Source organism: Sebastes fasciatus, chromosome 1, assembly GCF_043250625.1.
Source record: "Sebastes fasciatus isolate fSebFas1 chromosome 1, fSebFas1.pri, whole genome shotgun sequence".
Lineage (NCBI taxonomy): Eukaryota > Metazoa > Chordata > Actinopteri > Perciformes > Sebastidae > Sebastes > Sebastes fasciatus.
In genome coordinates, this window is record NC_133795.1 from 3,555,419 (window position 1) to 3,568,804 (window position 13,386).

At 41.1% G+C, this 13,386-nt stretch overlaps 1 protein-coding gene across 1 annotated transcript; it reads right to left on the bottom strand.

The window, feature by feature from the left end:
• Positions 1–601: 601 nt before the first annotated feature.
• Positions 602–9,708, bottom strand: LOC141771671 (uncharacterized). Its single transcript, XM_074642218.1, has 3 exons — positions 9,346–9,708; positions 5,534–6,710; positions 602–4,855 (listed from the first exon to the last, which is right to left on the bottom strand). The coding sequence occupies exons 2-3, from the start codon at positions 6,652–6,654 to the stop codon at positions 4,687–4,689; spliced, it is 1,290 nt and encodes a 429-aa protein (XP_074498319.1). The 5' UTR covers positions 6,655–6,710; positions 9,346–9,708; the 3' UTR covers positions 602–4,686.
• Between the last annotated feature and the right edge of the window lie 3,678 nt (positions 9,709–13,386).

The window sequence follows — 13,386 nt, forward strand, 5'->3', positions numbered from 1 at the left end:
GGTATTGTTACTTTTACTTTTTAAGTAAATGATCAGAGTACTTCTTCCACCACTGAAAGTATTGGAAAATGTAAATACTTAAGTAAATTAGCCTTTCGAATATCATTCCACACAATAAAATCGATGTAAAATGGTAGTGGGTGTTAAAAATAACACTTTCTCACACTTGTGTGTGAACCCAGCTGTTACTGTAACTTCCATTCAACCCTCATAATTGCAGTAACAGTTCTTTTCATGAAGTATCCGTCAAGAAAACAAAGCAAGGGAGTCAGCAATTTCATTTTTTTGCTTTTTATTTTTGCAAATAGGAAAATAGCATATCTGATATTCCAAAAAAAAAAAAAAAAAAGAAAGAGATGAGGCTGTGTTCAAGCAGATCCACAGACCGGACAGAGAGAGAAGCAGAGAACAGAAGAGAGAGAGAGAGAGAGAGAGAGAGAGAGAGAGAGAGAGAGAGATGGATGCTGATTAGAGGATACAGGTCTAGATGTAGGTCAATAGAAGCAGCCTGGGGAGGCTCAGACACAAAGACAGATAAACACGTCTGTCCGTCTGTCTGCTCTGAAAGAGTTCCTACATCACTAAGCATGGTTGTTTTATAAAAAAAGAGTGAAACCTATCCATAATGCTAAAGAGACAGAGGTATGAATGAGGACGTGTAAATGTGCACTGCTACATGCAGAAGTGCTCCACTTTGGAGTTCATCCAAAAAGCACCAATGTTGCTCGAGCTAAGCTAAGATTGCCAGTAGCCTGCGGGTTTGTAGTAGCGTTAAGTGTCTGCCGGTTCAACAGAGACAATCCAGTTATGTGAAGCGTTCGGTTATACAGTCGCTAACGTGTGAAGCACTGGGAGGTTAACAAGCACCAATGTGTAGAGATCAAAGAATAAATCATAATAGTGACTGCACAGCACAGATAACAGTCTCACGGAAGTTCGTGAAATAGTCACAAAATTTAATCTATTTGATTCGTCTCCATAGACACGAATTTCCCTTTTTCGTGACGCTCAGCACGACTTTCAACAACGTATTTTTCGTGCGTTTTCCTACAAATGTCCAGCAACACGTGACGCAAGTGTCAATTTCCGCTCCAGTCTTGTCAAAGTAAAAGCACTTAGTTAGGAAAAGGCTTAAGGCTTAGGCTTAATCAACAAAAGTACTTAGTTAGGTTTAGGAAAAGATCGCGGTTTGGCTTAAAATATGTCTGGAAGTGCTGTAACTTAAGTGCGGAAGTTACGTGACAAATACATCAACATTGACTTCTGGTTTCTCACGTGACACAAACAGCCGTCTCCTGTGTGAAAGTCCTGTGGGGTTTTTTGTGGCGCTCAGCACGACTTTCAACAACGTATTTTTCGTACGTTTTTCTACGAATGTCCAGCAACACTTGACATGTCAATTTCCGCTCCAGTCTTTTCAAAATAAAATCACTTAGGTTTATGAATAGACCCACTTGGTTAGGCTTAGGCAACACAACTACTTAGTTAGGTTTAGGAAAAGATTGCGGTTTGGGTTTAAATAACTCCGGGAGTAACTTAAGTACGGAAGTTACAGGACAGGTAAATCAACTCTGACTTGTGGTTTCACACGGGACATAAACAGCAGTGTCCTGGGTAAAGAGTCCTGTGTTTTTTGACCTACCCATCCACCGCGACCAACATTACATACGAATTGACTTCGTGCTGACCATCACGAAAAAAAAAATTGAAATTCATGTCTCTGTACACGAATCAATACATTACATTTCGTGACTATTTAACGAGCTGCTGTGCGACCGGGCTGGCACAGCGCAGCTTAACCTTCCTTAGAAAATCATTTTTACGGTTCCAATGCATATCGTGGAACCGCTATAAGAGCACAATGACTGTTTCTCACTTTCCACTAACACAAAGTGCACTTGAGACCAGCAGACTCAGCTTAATAGTTTGTGAACGTGTAGAGCGGGACTCCAAATCCCAGACCGTAATCAGTCCGACATTCCACAGATTGATCACGCTACAATCAAACTAGACCGAAAAACCTCTCCAGAAAACACCACTTGAATAGCTTAATGCACTGATTGAAAATCCTCATTGATATAAAAACAAACATCTATTATAAAGGCTACAAGCTGTACATGTTATCTTTGTCCTTTATGTTCAATACACATTATATTGAGTATGCTAATACAGATGAGTAGATGTTAGCTGCCTTTCCAGCTGTTTAAACTATTAGCTTTTCTTGCTGCTGTAACCAACAGAGAAATGTGTTACAGTAACCGCTACTGTAAATAAGAAAGAGCAGTGTTTCACATCACTTTCGCACCATTGAGCCAGAATATAACATATAGGCCGAGTAAGTTTTCCAGGCGGCACAATGATTTCAAGAGAACAAAGAGCTTATAAACTGTCACGCACCGACGGTGTGGTTTTCATGCTCTCGCAGGGCCGGAACAGGGTTTTCTGGTTTGGCAACCCCCGGTTCAGAATCACAGTTAAATAAGAGCAGTCACATGATAACAGTAGGATCAAGTGAGGTTGGTTTTGTGATATGGATAAAGGCATCAATAGAGATTATAGGGCATTCTGGGGCTGAGAAAAGGCATACGGGTCAAAAACAGGGTAGATAGAGAGGCGGAGTCTCTCTGCTTCCGATGGACCACAATGGGAACTTATGTCGGGAAAAAATATGTACGACAGCCAACGGAGAGAGACGAATATTTTTTTGATCCTGTTTGAATTGCACCATGAATCACACATATGATGTTTGTCAATTTAAAACACACGTTTTCAAGTCGAGGAAGTTTCAGTTTGTCTCATTTAGTTCTGTGTGAAACCGCTCAGTGAACTACATCTCTCGTCTCGCCCAATATACGTCACCAACCCTAGCCAGCTAGCTACCTTTGCTATGAGCACGCACAAATAAATCCAGAATTTATCCAGCGACTCCAGAGGCCTGTACTACGAAGCGAGTTCAACATACCCTTGATACCTTCTCGTTATCTGGCTTCACTAACCCTAGCAAACGTCATCCTGCTAAGCGGTCCTACGACGCTGGTTATCAACTCGATAAATCAACCCAGGGTTTCTCAATCTGGTTATGAGCGCGTTCACATGTAAGGGGGCGATGTTAGCAGCATCTGACCAATCACAGACATGGACAAGTCTACTGTCAGCAGAGCGGCACATTTCACAAACTATAATATTAGACAATTGCGAAGAAGTTAAACACATAATTCAGCCGAATGCAGGAAGGACAGCTGGCAAAAGAAAAAAATTGCAGATGTGTGAACGCGTAAATTAACAGATTTATTAATTTAACGGCCTGAAAAGTCAGATATATTCGTCTAGATGGGGCTGGGATATATAATAATATATATATATTATCATACGATCGGCACACCGAGCTCTGATTGGTCAGTAGGCGGTGCTTTTATAGACTGTACATAACCTGAACACCTAACCTGCTCCAGAGCAGGTTAGGTGTTCAGCATAAGTTACCATGGCGATCTACCCCTTCGTAGGACTTAAAACCCCGAAGGGTTAACCCTGACGTTACCTCGCTAACCCCAAATCCTGATTTATAGTACAGGCCTCTGGTCTTTTTATCAGTCAGGAAGAGAAAGAAGGATCAGACCCGTTGTTCCTGTGAGTTCATCCCAGTAGGAAACACTCAGGCATCGTAGCTTCAGAGAGGGAGAGACGTCACTTAACGCGAGTTTTGGACGTGTTGTCATTCTAATTACGTATTTTCACAGTCTGATACTTCAACAGTTTCACAACAAACTGAGACTTTGTTGAAACATCACATGTATGTTTCATGGCGCAATTCAAACAGGATACAAAAAAAAAAATTATCTCTCGCAGTTGACTACCGTTCATTTTGTTTCTGAAATAAGGCCCCATGGTGGTCCACCAAAAGGGGCGGGACTTCACCTCTCTATTAGGATTGGACGAATACGACAAAAGGCCAGGACTGGATGCATAAAACTTTTTTTTTTCTCAGGTTTGGCCAAATTGTGAGAAAAGCCACAATTTTAGACTGACAAAAAACATTTCTCATAGCAGTCATAGTGTTCATTCAGAGCGAACTGTAACTCTGAAAATTCTGCTGCTTGAATCATAATTTCACCCTGCAGCGATGGGCGGTCACGCTTTGCCACGTGCACATGTCCATTATGATTAGAACAAATGTGATTTTCACTTGAACAGCATACAAAAACAAAAAAACATTGGGAAGCTTCATCCACGTGGACCCTGAAGTTTGGCTTTGAGGAAGAATCACAAAAGTAGAAATGGGGATAAAAGAATTACAGACACTCCTACTGCTGGTTGCCACCATACTTCCAACAGCACCGGGTGACAGCAGTGCAAGCAGTGGCTGCAAGAGGGGCCTCTGTAAGACTGTTTTGTCTTGTGTGTGTGTGTGTGTGTGAAGGCCAGGAAATCCACTTTCAGCTGAGCTTTTCCTGAGGTGGCTGCTCTCAGTATACGACGAGCTGCTCAGAAGGAAGAGTGAAAGATAAACAGCAGGGAGGAGAGAAAGGAAGGGAAATGTGAGGGGGGGGGGGGAACAGCAGCCAGCTCTCACGATTCTTCTGAAAGTTCTGCTTGTGAAGCACCAAAAGTCCTGAGGGAGACCCGGACCCCCCCCTCCGCGGTCAGGCTGGGTGGGTGCAGGCCAGGGTTTTAGGCCAGCTGAAGGTGTCACACGGTGGCTCTGATAATCCTGCTGGGCCTGGAGCTGCGGTGGACCTTCGTGTGTTTGGATAAGTGATCACTGCGGGCAAACTTCTTCTCGCACAGTGAGCACTCGTACGGCTTGATGCCGGAGTGGGAGCGGCGGTGACGGGACAATTCGTCGGATCGGGAGAACCTGGAGACACAAGAGCAGGCGAGCGGAGTGAGCGATGTACACCACGTGTTTCCACATTAGCCCACCGGCTAATTTGGCTAATGATGATGAGAATGACAACACTGTCCCCTACATGAGCTAATCTGGTGTACAAGGACACAGCTAGGAGCTCTAGGCCCAAAGAGTGAATGTTAAAGGGGACATGTCACGCTCGTTTCCAGGTTCATACTTTTATTTTGGCTTTCTACTAGATCATGTTTACATGTTTTAACGTTCAAAAAACACATTATTTTCCACATACTATCTGTCTGAATATACCTGTATCCCTGCGGTTGAAGCAAGATGAGTTTGTAAACGCATATTAATATATTATACCATGAAACTTCCAAAGTTGTTTCATACATTAAGACAATTATTTCTTGTATTACAAGTTTTCTGAAATGTTATTTTTAAATGCGGCATTATCTAATGGTAACTTTTGGTGAATTTATGAGAAATCTACAGATACAAATAGACAAAGTTTAGTAAATGAACACATAAATGTGTATTTTGGATGTTTTCCTTCCACTAGTCTGAAAGAAGATGTTATGGAAGCGAAATAGCCCAAAATCTAAAAATTGGCCAGTGCATGTAAAAGGATGTTTCTGCCTGAGATGTATTAACTGTTAAACCTGGTAGAGTAGACGTGATGCCACATACCTCCATCCACACTCAGGCCAGCTACATGTGTAGGGTTTCTCTCCCGTATGCCGGCGGAAGTGAGCTTTCAGGTGGCTGCTTTTGGTGTACATCTTCCCACAGCCGGGGTGGGAGCACTTATGGACCCTCTCTGTCGGCAGCAGCCTGGTCACCCGGGGGGCCACGGCCTTCAACAGACCACCGCCCTGGCCCCCAAGCCCCGTCAAGCCCGTGATCTCTAGAGTCCTCATAGTGATGGGCAGAGGGGCGATCTTCACGTACTTCTGGTCACCTGACTTGGGATCTCCGCTGTGCAGTGATAACAAGGTGGTGGTGGTGGAGGTGGTGGTGGCGGAAGGCACCTGCGGGGCCAGCAGGGTGAGATTTTGTCTGGTGGCGGCACCCTGGAGCCCCATGACCAGATGAGTGAGCCAGATGCCACTTTGGGCCCCGGGAGGAGAGCCTGTTGGGGTGGGAGGCTGGGCCAGAGGGAGGGGCTGGAGCTGGAGGACCAGCGGAGCGCCCAGGAGCACTGGCGGGGTTACGGTGGAGGGTGAGGGGTTCACTTGGGCAGAAGGGGAAAGGTCAGCTGGGCTGTTTTGCTCGTTCTGAGGAGTGTTTGGGCTTGAAGTGCAATGATTTGCACTAGACCCGGGGTCACTGCAAGTCTCTGAGGAAGCAGCCGGGGGTGCAGTGGAGGATGGAGAGTGACTGCAGGGTCGAGGGGATTCTTCCTCTTCTTTAGGGGTCAGCAGCCCGTCTTTGACCAGCTCCATCTTCTCCCTCAAGAACTCCTCGATGTCCTCCAGGGTCGGGGTGAACGTGGAGGAGGGATGGAATGGGAAGTCTGGCAGTTTGGGCTCCTGACTCGCAGGCTCCTCTTCTCCCGCCGGTCCAAGAAAGATATGCAGACTGGCCCCCTCGTATTCATCTTCGTCCTCCTCCTCCTCGTCTTCCTCCTCTCCGGGGCTGGAGCTGAGCACGGCGCCCAGCTCCCCGGCGTCGGGGCTGTCGCAGGACGCCGAGCTGCCGCCCTCGCTGCTGGCAGCGTCTGCCAGGACGAGGGAGAACAGGCTGCTGCTGCTGCTGTCCCTGAACACGTCATTGTCCAAACTCAGCGGTCTGCTGCTGAGAGACACCATTGATCCAGAGGAGAGGATGTGGAGGAAACACTATCCAGAAGTGGGATCACAAAAACCTGCAAAGGCGACATAGAGATTGGATTTTATTACCCAGCAGAGAGAGGAAGTGCATGAAGAGCTATTTACCTCAACGCCGGGGTTTTAAACTTTACACTAACCTTTGGCAACAAACAACATATTTAAGAAGTCATTTTTTTTCCTACTTGATTTTTGTATTTGTTTTTTACTAACTTGAAAGGCAATATTCAACTTTGATAGAAAATAAAGATATATACTTTAATAATAACGTTGAACATAAATAATGAATAATGTAGGATTATTCCTTATTTCATGGACTATTTGGGATTTATTCTTTATTATTGCATATTTGGATAAACAAAACAAAAAAAAACAAAGCATTTGAATACTGATTTAGAGGTTGATTACCATGGCAATGGTCATAGCTGACAAGAAGTAATCTTGGACTAAAGCTGTTGCCCTAGCGACAGAATGGCATTGGAAACATCTATACATATGTATATAAAATGAGGCAACAGATATTATAAATACATAATAAAGTGGCAATCCTTAAGACTTCAGTCCTGGTTGATTTAGAATATCTAAGTGAAAACAATGTGCTCAGAGTTTAGCAGACTGGAGTCTTCTTGTTGATACACAAGCTTAGCAATAGAATAGAAAAATAAAATGTATATGTACAGGAGCTTCAAGTTTTCAGAAATGTGTGCATAGTTCCATTTTTCGGTGTGAAACTGTAATACGGCATTTTTTTTCCGGGAATGACCCCACAGACACCCAGTTCATAATATTGCAAAAATATAAATATTGGAATTAGGGCGGTCAAAGTTAACGCGATAATAATAATAATGAATGCAAATTGTTTTAACACCACTAATTTCTTTAATGCAATCGATCTTTCAGAGGTTGTAGCGGGCTCAGAAGATACTGGCATCATATGAAACTAGAAACTAATGAATCCATCGTCATCCATCGTCATACTAGCTTGTCATGAAAGAGGCTAAATAACGCTCCAAACTTACGCTAAATTTTGGCGAGGAAAAACTGGCATGGCCATTTTCAAAGGGGTCCCTTGACCTCTGACCTCCAGATATGTGAATGTAAATGGGTTCTATGGGTACCCACGAGTCTCCCCTTTACAGACATGTCCACTTTATGATAATCACATGCAGTTTGGGGCAAGTCATAGTCAAGTCAGCACACTGACACACTGACAGCTGTTGTTGCCTGTTGGGCTGCAGTTTGCCATGTTATGATTGGAGCATATTGTTTTATGCTAAATGCAGTACCTGTGAGGGTTTCTGGACAATATGTGTCATTGTTTTGTGTTGTTAATTGATTTCCAATAATAAATATATACATAATTTTGCATAAAACAAGCATATTTGCCCACTCCCATGTTGATAAGAGTATTAAATACTTAGGTAGGTAAATAAGTACATTTTGAACAGATAAGAAATGTGCGATTAATTGTTATAAACTACGGACAATTATGGGATTAATTAAATATTTTAATCGATCAGCTCAATCACCGTTGTGTTTCCTCATTTGGCTTTAGAAAGTGACGTATCATCGATTGACAGAATTGCAATACTTTCATATACACATATATACATACATTTGCATAAAGCAGCATATTTGTCCACTCCCATGTTGATAAGAGTATTAAATAACTTGACAAATCTTCCTTTAAGGTACATTTTGAACAGATAAAAAGTGTGCAATTAATCGTGATAAACTATGGACAATCATGCGATTAATTAAATATTTATATAAATATTATTAGAATTGCAATACTTTCATCAGCTCCATCACCATTGTGTGTCCTCATTTTGCAAAAGAAAGCTAGTTATCAGACATTTATTTAAATGAAAATCTGCCACTTTAAAAGAGTGTCATGGAAAATGTCTTTGGTTATTGCCATGTTATGATTTGAGCATATTGTTTTATTCTAAATGCAGTACCTGTGAGGGTTTCTGGACAATATCTGTCATTGTTTTGTGTTGTTAATTGATTTCCAACAATAAATATATACATACATTTGCAGGTACATTTTGAACAGATAAAAAGTGTTAATTTGCGATTAATCGTGATTAAATATTTTAATCGATTGACAGAATTGCAATACTTTCATCAGCTCAATCACCATTTTGCAAAAGAAAGCTACTTATCAGACATTAATTTAAATGGAAAATCTGCCACTTTAAAAGAGTGTCATGGAAAATGTCTTTGGTTATGTAAATCTGAAGTGTATTGAAAGTTAATCTTTAGTTGGCAGTCTGAGTCCAGCTAGATTAAAGTCTCTCTTTATCTCCGGTAAAAGGCTGCCTGGCTGCTGTCAGAGCGTCGGGCACATGTTGCAGCAGGGCCTCTCATACTTTACACCGTGCAGTAACACACAGAGAGCTCGAAGGGCTGCAGGCTGCTGGGTAAACACGGCCCGACCTGACGCGCCCGGAGAACCGAGAACCGAGAGGAAGGAATAAAAACACGAAGGAAACACCGATGCGACTCTCTGTTTGTGTTCGTCTGCATGCAACTGTGACTGCATCGGAATCCACGAGTCTCAAGTTCGGCTGGGTCAAAAGGAAATGTTCTATTTATACTCCTCCGAGCAGGAGAACCGAGAGAACCGAGCAGAGAACCGAGCAGCAGCGGCATCACAGCTCGACCTACCGTGAGCAGCTCGCTGGAGGCTCCGTGCAGAGTCGCAGCACCGTGGATGCTGTTTTCTCCTGGTTGTTTTCTTCCTCCGTCGTGTTATTGTCGGAGCTCTCTCACATCCCGTCCTTGCCACGGGTCCATGTTGGCATTCCTGTTCCCAGCATCACGTGACCTGCATTGCTGCACAAACCTCCGGAGGCACGAGTCCCGATCCGCGTCTCTGATTGGCTGAGCGCGGCGGAGGCTCGCCCTAAAAGGAGCGCTCTGATTGGCCGCCGCTCGATAAATTCTGACTGCCATGTGTTGACGGAGGATCACGACTCTCAACACCAAACACAATGTGGCCTATTGAGATATATATATATATATATATAAAGTTTAAATTATGACATATAGTTTCAATTATGACATAAATAAATATATATATATATATGTGTGACAACATCCTGCTGCTGAATATATATACTAGTCTGTCGATGTATTTTCCAGCTTTGATTATAACAAAGCAGGGGTCTCCAACAAGTAAAAAGAAAAATATATAAAAATAAATAAATAAATAAATGCCTATTCAATATTTTCATAGTATGCAACCTCTACTGCTCCCATATTTATATATATATATATATATATATACAGTGTATATGCTTCTATATTTATCTCACTGCCTCTTTGTATATATTTTCTTAATATGCCTCTGTCAAGATCCAAGATTTAAGATGTTTATTGTCACACCTGTTATACAGGTACAATCGTGTGAAATACTTTTTGCTGGGAAGCTCCATTAAGAAAACAGTAAGTTAAGTAGCAAAAAATTCAATTAAATAAAAATAAAAATAATAGTGTATTTACAAATAATATACAGTATAATAATAAAGGAAATACTTGGTATATGGTAAATATAGAAGCATATATATATATATGGGAGCAGTAGAGGTTGCATACTATGAAAATATTGCACAGGCATTTTTTTATTTTTATATTGCACATACTTGGATTACTGTCTGGCCTTTAGTATTTCCTTTTATTAATTGTATAACTTACTTTTAATGGAGCTTCCCAGCAAAAAGTATTTCACACGATTGTACTTGTATAACCAGTGTGACAATAAACATCTTGAATCTTGAGTCTTGAATCTTGAAAGCTACCTGTGTCTGAGTGGCTCACTAAAGGTTAAAAGAATATGGACATAAATTTGATAACACAAAGTCACATGGTAAACCGGTTTAAATTTCTATTCAATCAAATTCACAGACATCGCGCCCTCTTCTGACACAAAATGATTATTCGCCAATCAGCCAACAATTAAACAAGTTGTGCTGCTTTCAAATTTCATGACATCAGTAACATCAGGCGATGTTAGCAGACCAGCAAGCGTACACCAGAATTTACAAAGACCGTAAAAAAAAATAAAAAGCAAAAAATATACTATTTTATTGAGGAATGGGTGATGACAGATGAGTGTGTCTCATTTGCGGTGCAAGCGTGTCAGTCGGTAGAAGATGTAACGTCGAGTGCCACTTCACCAAAGTCCACGGCAACTTTTCACGTCAACTTTTCACGGGACTTTACGTCTGGTAGCAGTTTATGAACGGAGAAGGTAAAGGAGCTGAAAACAATGCTTAAAAGACGTCAGTCTCTGTTTACCAAACCAACGAAGAAGGCCAACGCTGCAACAGAGGCTTCATTTAGTGGCGCACATCCTAACGAAACAAACAGCCCTTCACCGATGGAGGGATTGTAATAGAAGTGTTGACTGCCATGAAAGTAAGACAGAAATGATGTCTGCTATTGGCGATGTACAACTTGGTGGAGCTATGTGTAGCTCTTAAAAAGGTTGGAGACCCCTGTAACAAGGGAACATTTGAACCCTGGTGTCTGGTGTATTCAATGGAGAGAAACTGTAATTACAGCAATTTTTACACCCAGTTCATAATGTTGCAAATTAGCAATTAGGGCTGTCAAAGTTAACACGATAATAACGAGTTAACGCATCAACGCAATCGATCCTTTGGAGGTTGTAGCGGGCTCGGAAGGTACTGACATCATATGAAACTAGATAACCTATGTAATCCATCAGTACCAACCATGTCATACTAGCTTGTTGTGAAGGAGGTTAAATAACGCTCCAAACTTACACTACATTTTGGCGAGGAAAAACTCGCAAGGCCATTTTCAAAGGGGTCCCTTGACCTCTGACCTCCAGATATGTGAATGTAAATGGGTTCTATGGGTACCCACGAGTCTCCCCTTTACAGACATGCCCACTTTATGATAATCACAAGCAGTTTGGGGCAAGTCATAGTCAAGTCAGCACACTGACACACTGACAGCTGTTGTTGCCTGTTGGGCTGCAGTTTGACATGTTATGATTGGAGTATATTATTTTATGCTAAATGCAGTACCTGTGAGGGTTTCTGGACAATATATATATATCATTGTTTTGTGTTTTTAATTGATTTCCAATAATAAATATAGGCCTCTTTATGAGATGCAGGGTCAGCTACAGTACACTTCTCTGCTCTGTTTACCAATAACAATAAGAAAAACTGACATGTTAATTCATGTTGGGACAAATGCTGTCAGGGTAGATAGACGGGTTGTGTGGCCTGGAACAAACATCTTCTCCGGGATTCTTCCAATGAGCTTTCTTCTACAAACAGGGATTATTATGAAAGAGAGATGTATTTCAGTCGACGAGTGGTGTGTTCATTTTGTGTATATAAAAGTACAACATGAGTCTCTATTGCTGGAGAAACACAAAGTGGCTGTAGGAAAGAAACATATTTAGCAAGTAGATGAGCATTTCTTCTTCAGTACGTGGTTCCCAACCTTTTTCCTTAAGGGACCCATTTTCTATCATTGCATAAACTGACGATCCCTGACTTACAGCAGTTACATATTTTATAGAAATTTCATATCATATTTAATGCATAACAATAACAGTACAGAACAACTGATAAACTGTACTATTAACCCAAATAGTGAACACAATAAATGCAGGAAGTTTGTGTAAAACGAGCGATTTGGATGAACTTTGGGCAGATGAGTTTTCCTGTTATCTTTGTATATATATTATATATTTATATTATTGTAATATATAGTTATATTAATTATTGTATTTTATATATATATATATTTCATGTCTTCACCGTGCCCTTATCCTGTTAATATATCAACAATAATCCAAACATTACAAATAACAATTTCATTTCATTTTGTCACAGAAATGAATGAAATGCTGAGATATAGACCAAATGTATATATATATTTTTAAAATGTTCTTACACCCCTTAAAATCAAGAAGGCATCGCGACCCCCAGTGAAGCTTTGGCTAGGGGTCGGGACCCCCAGGTTTAGGAACCAGTGCCTTAAAATGTATCCAGTTTGAGAGGTTGACAGTTGTAATTAATGTTTTAGGCACACATGGAAAACTATAAAATATCTAAATGTGTCTTAAAAAGAATTAAAAGTACCAAAAATGTATTATATCCGACAAAAAACTGCAGTGGATAAAGCAGCAGTAAAACATCATTATTCATTTAGGGTCGTTAGTATAACTGCCCCTAAGCAAACAATAACCTCACTATAGTTTTGTTCTTTTAGAGAACCTCCTATTATTTATACGTCTCCTACCACAATGAACTTAAAGAAGTATATAAAGGTGCTTTAAGAAACTTCTTCATCAGTCGACTGGATGTTGATGCGCTGCTGATCTGTTGTACAAAAAGGCCCTCTGGTGGTTCAGCAGAGTCAGAGTCTTTACACCAACAGGAGATGGGAAAATTATTAAAATAAATAAAAAAAATCACACACACACACGTAAAGTTTACAATTACCATAAACTACATTGATTTTTATGGTATTATTACTTTTACACTTATTCTGTAATAAAATGTGGGGAAGTAACTGCAAGCTTGTATCTGAATGAAGTGCAAAAATATTATTCTAATAACTAATCTACACATTTCAAACAATCTATGCCAACTGAGTGAGTCAGCGGAGACACCGTGAATGAACAGAATAACGTCTTCTGCGGTGTAGTTTAGGACGACG

Coding starts and splice junctions, on each gene's coding strand:
- LOC141771671 (XM_074642218.1), bottom strand. CDS start 6,654: ATGGTGTCTCTCAGCAGCAGACCGCTGAGTTTGGACAATGACGTGTTC. Junction 4,856..5,533: donor TGGCCTGAGTGTGGATGGAG/GTATGTGGCATC, acceptor TTGTGTCTCCAG/GTTCTCCCGATCCGACGAAT.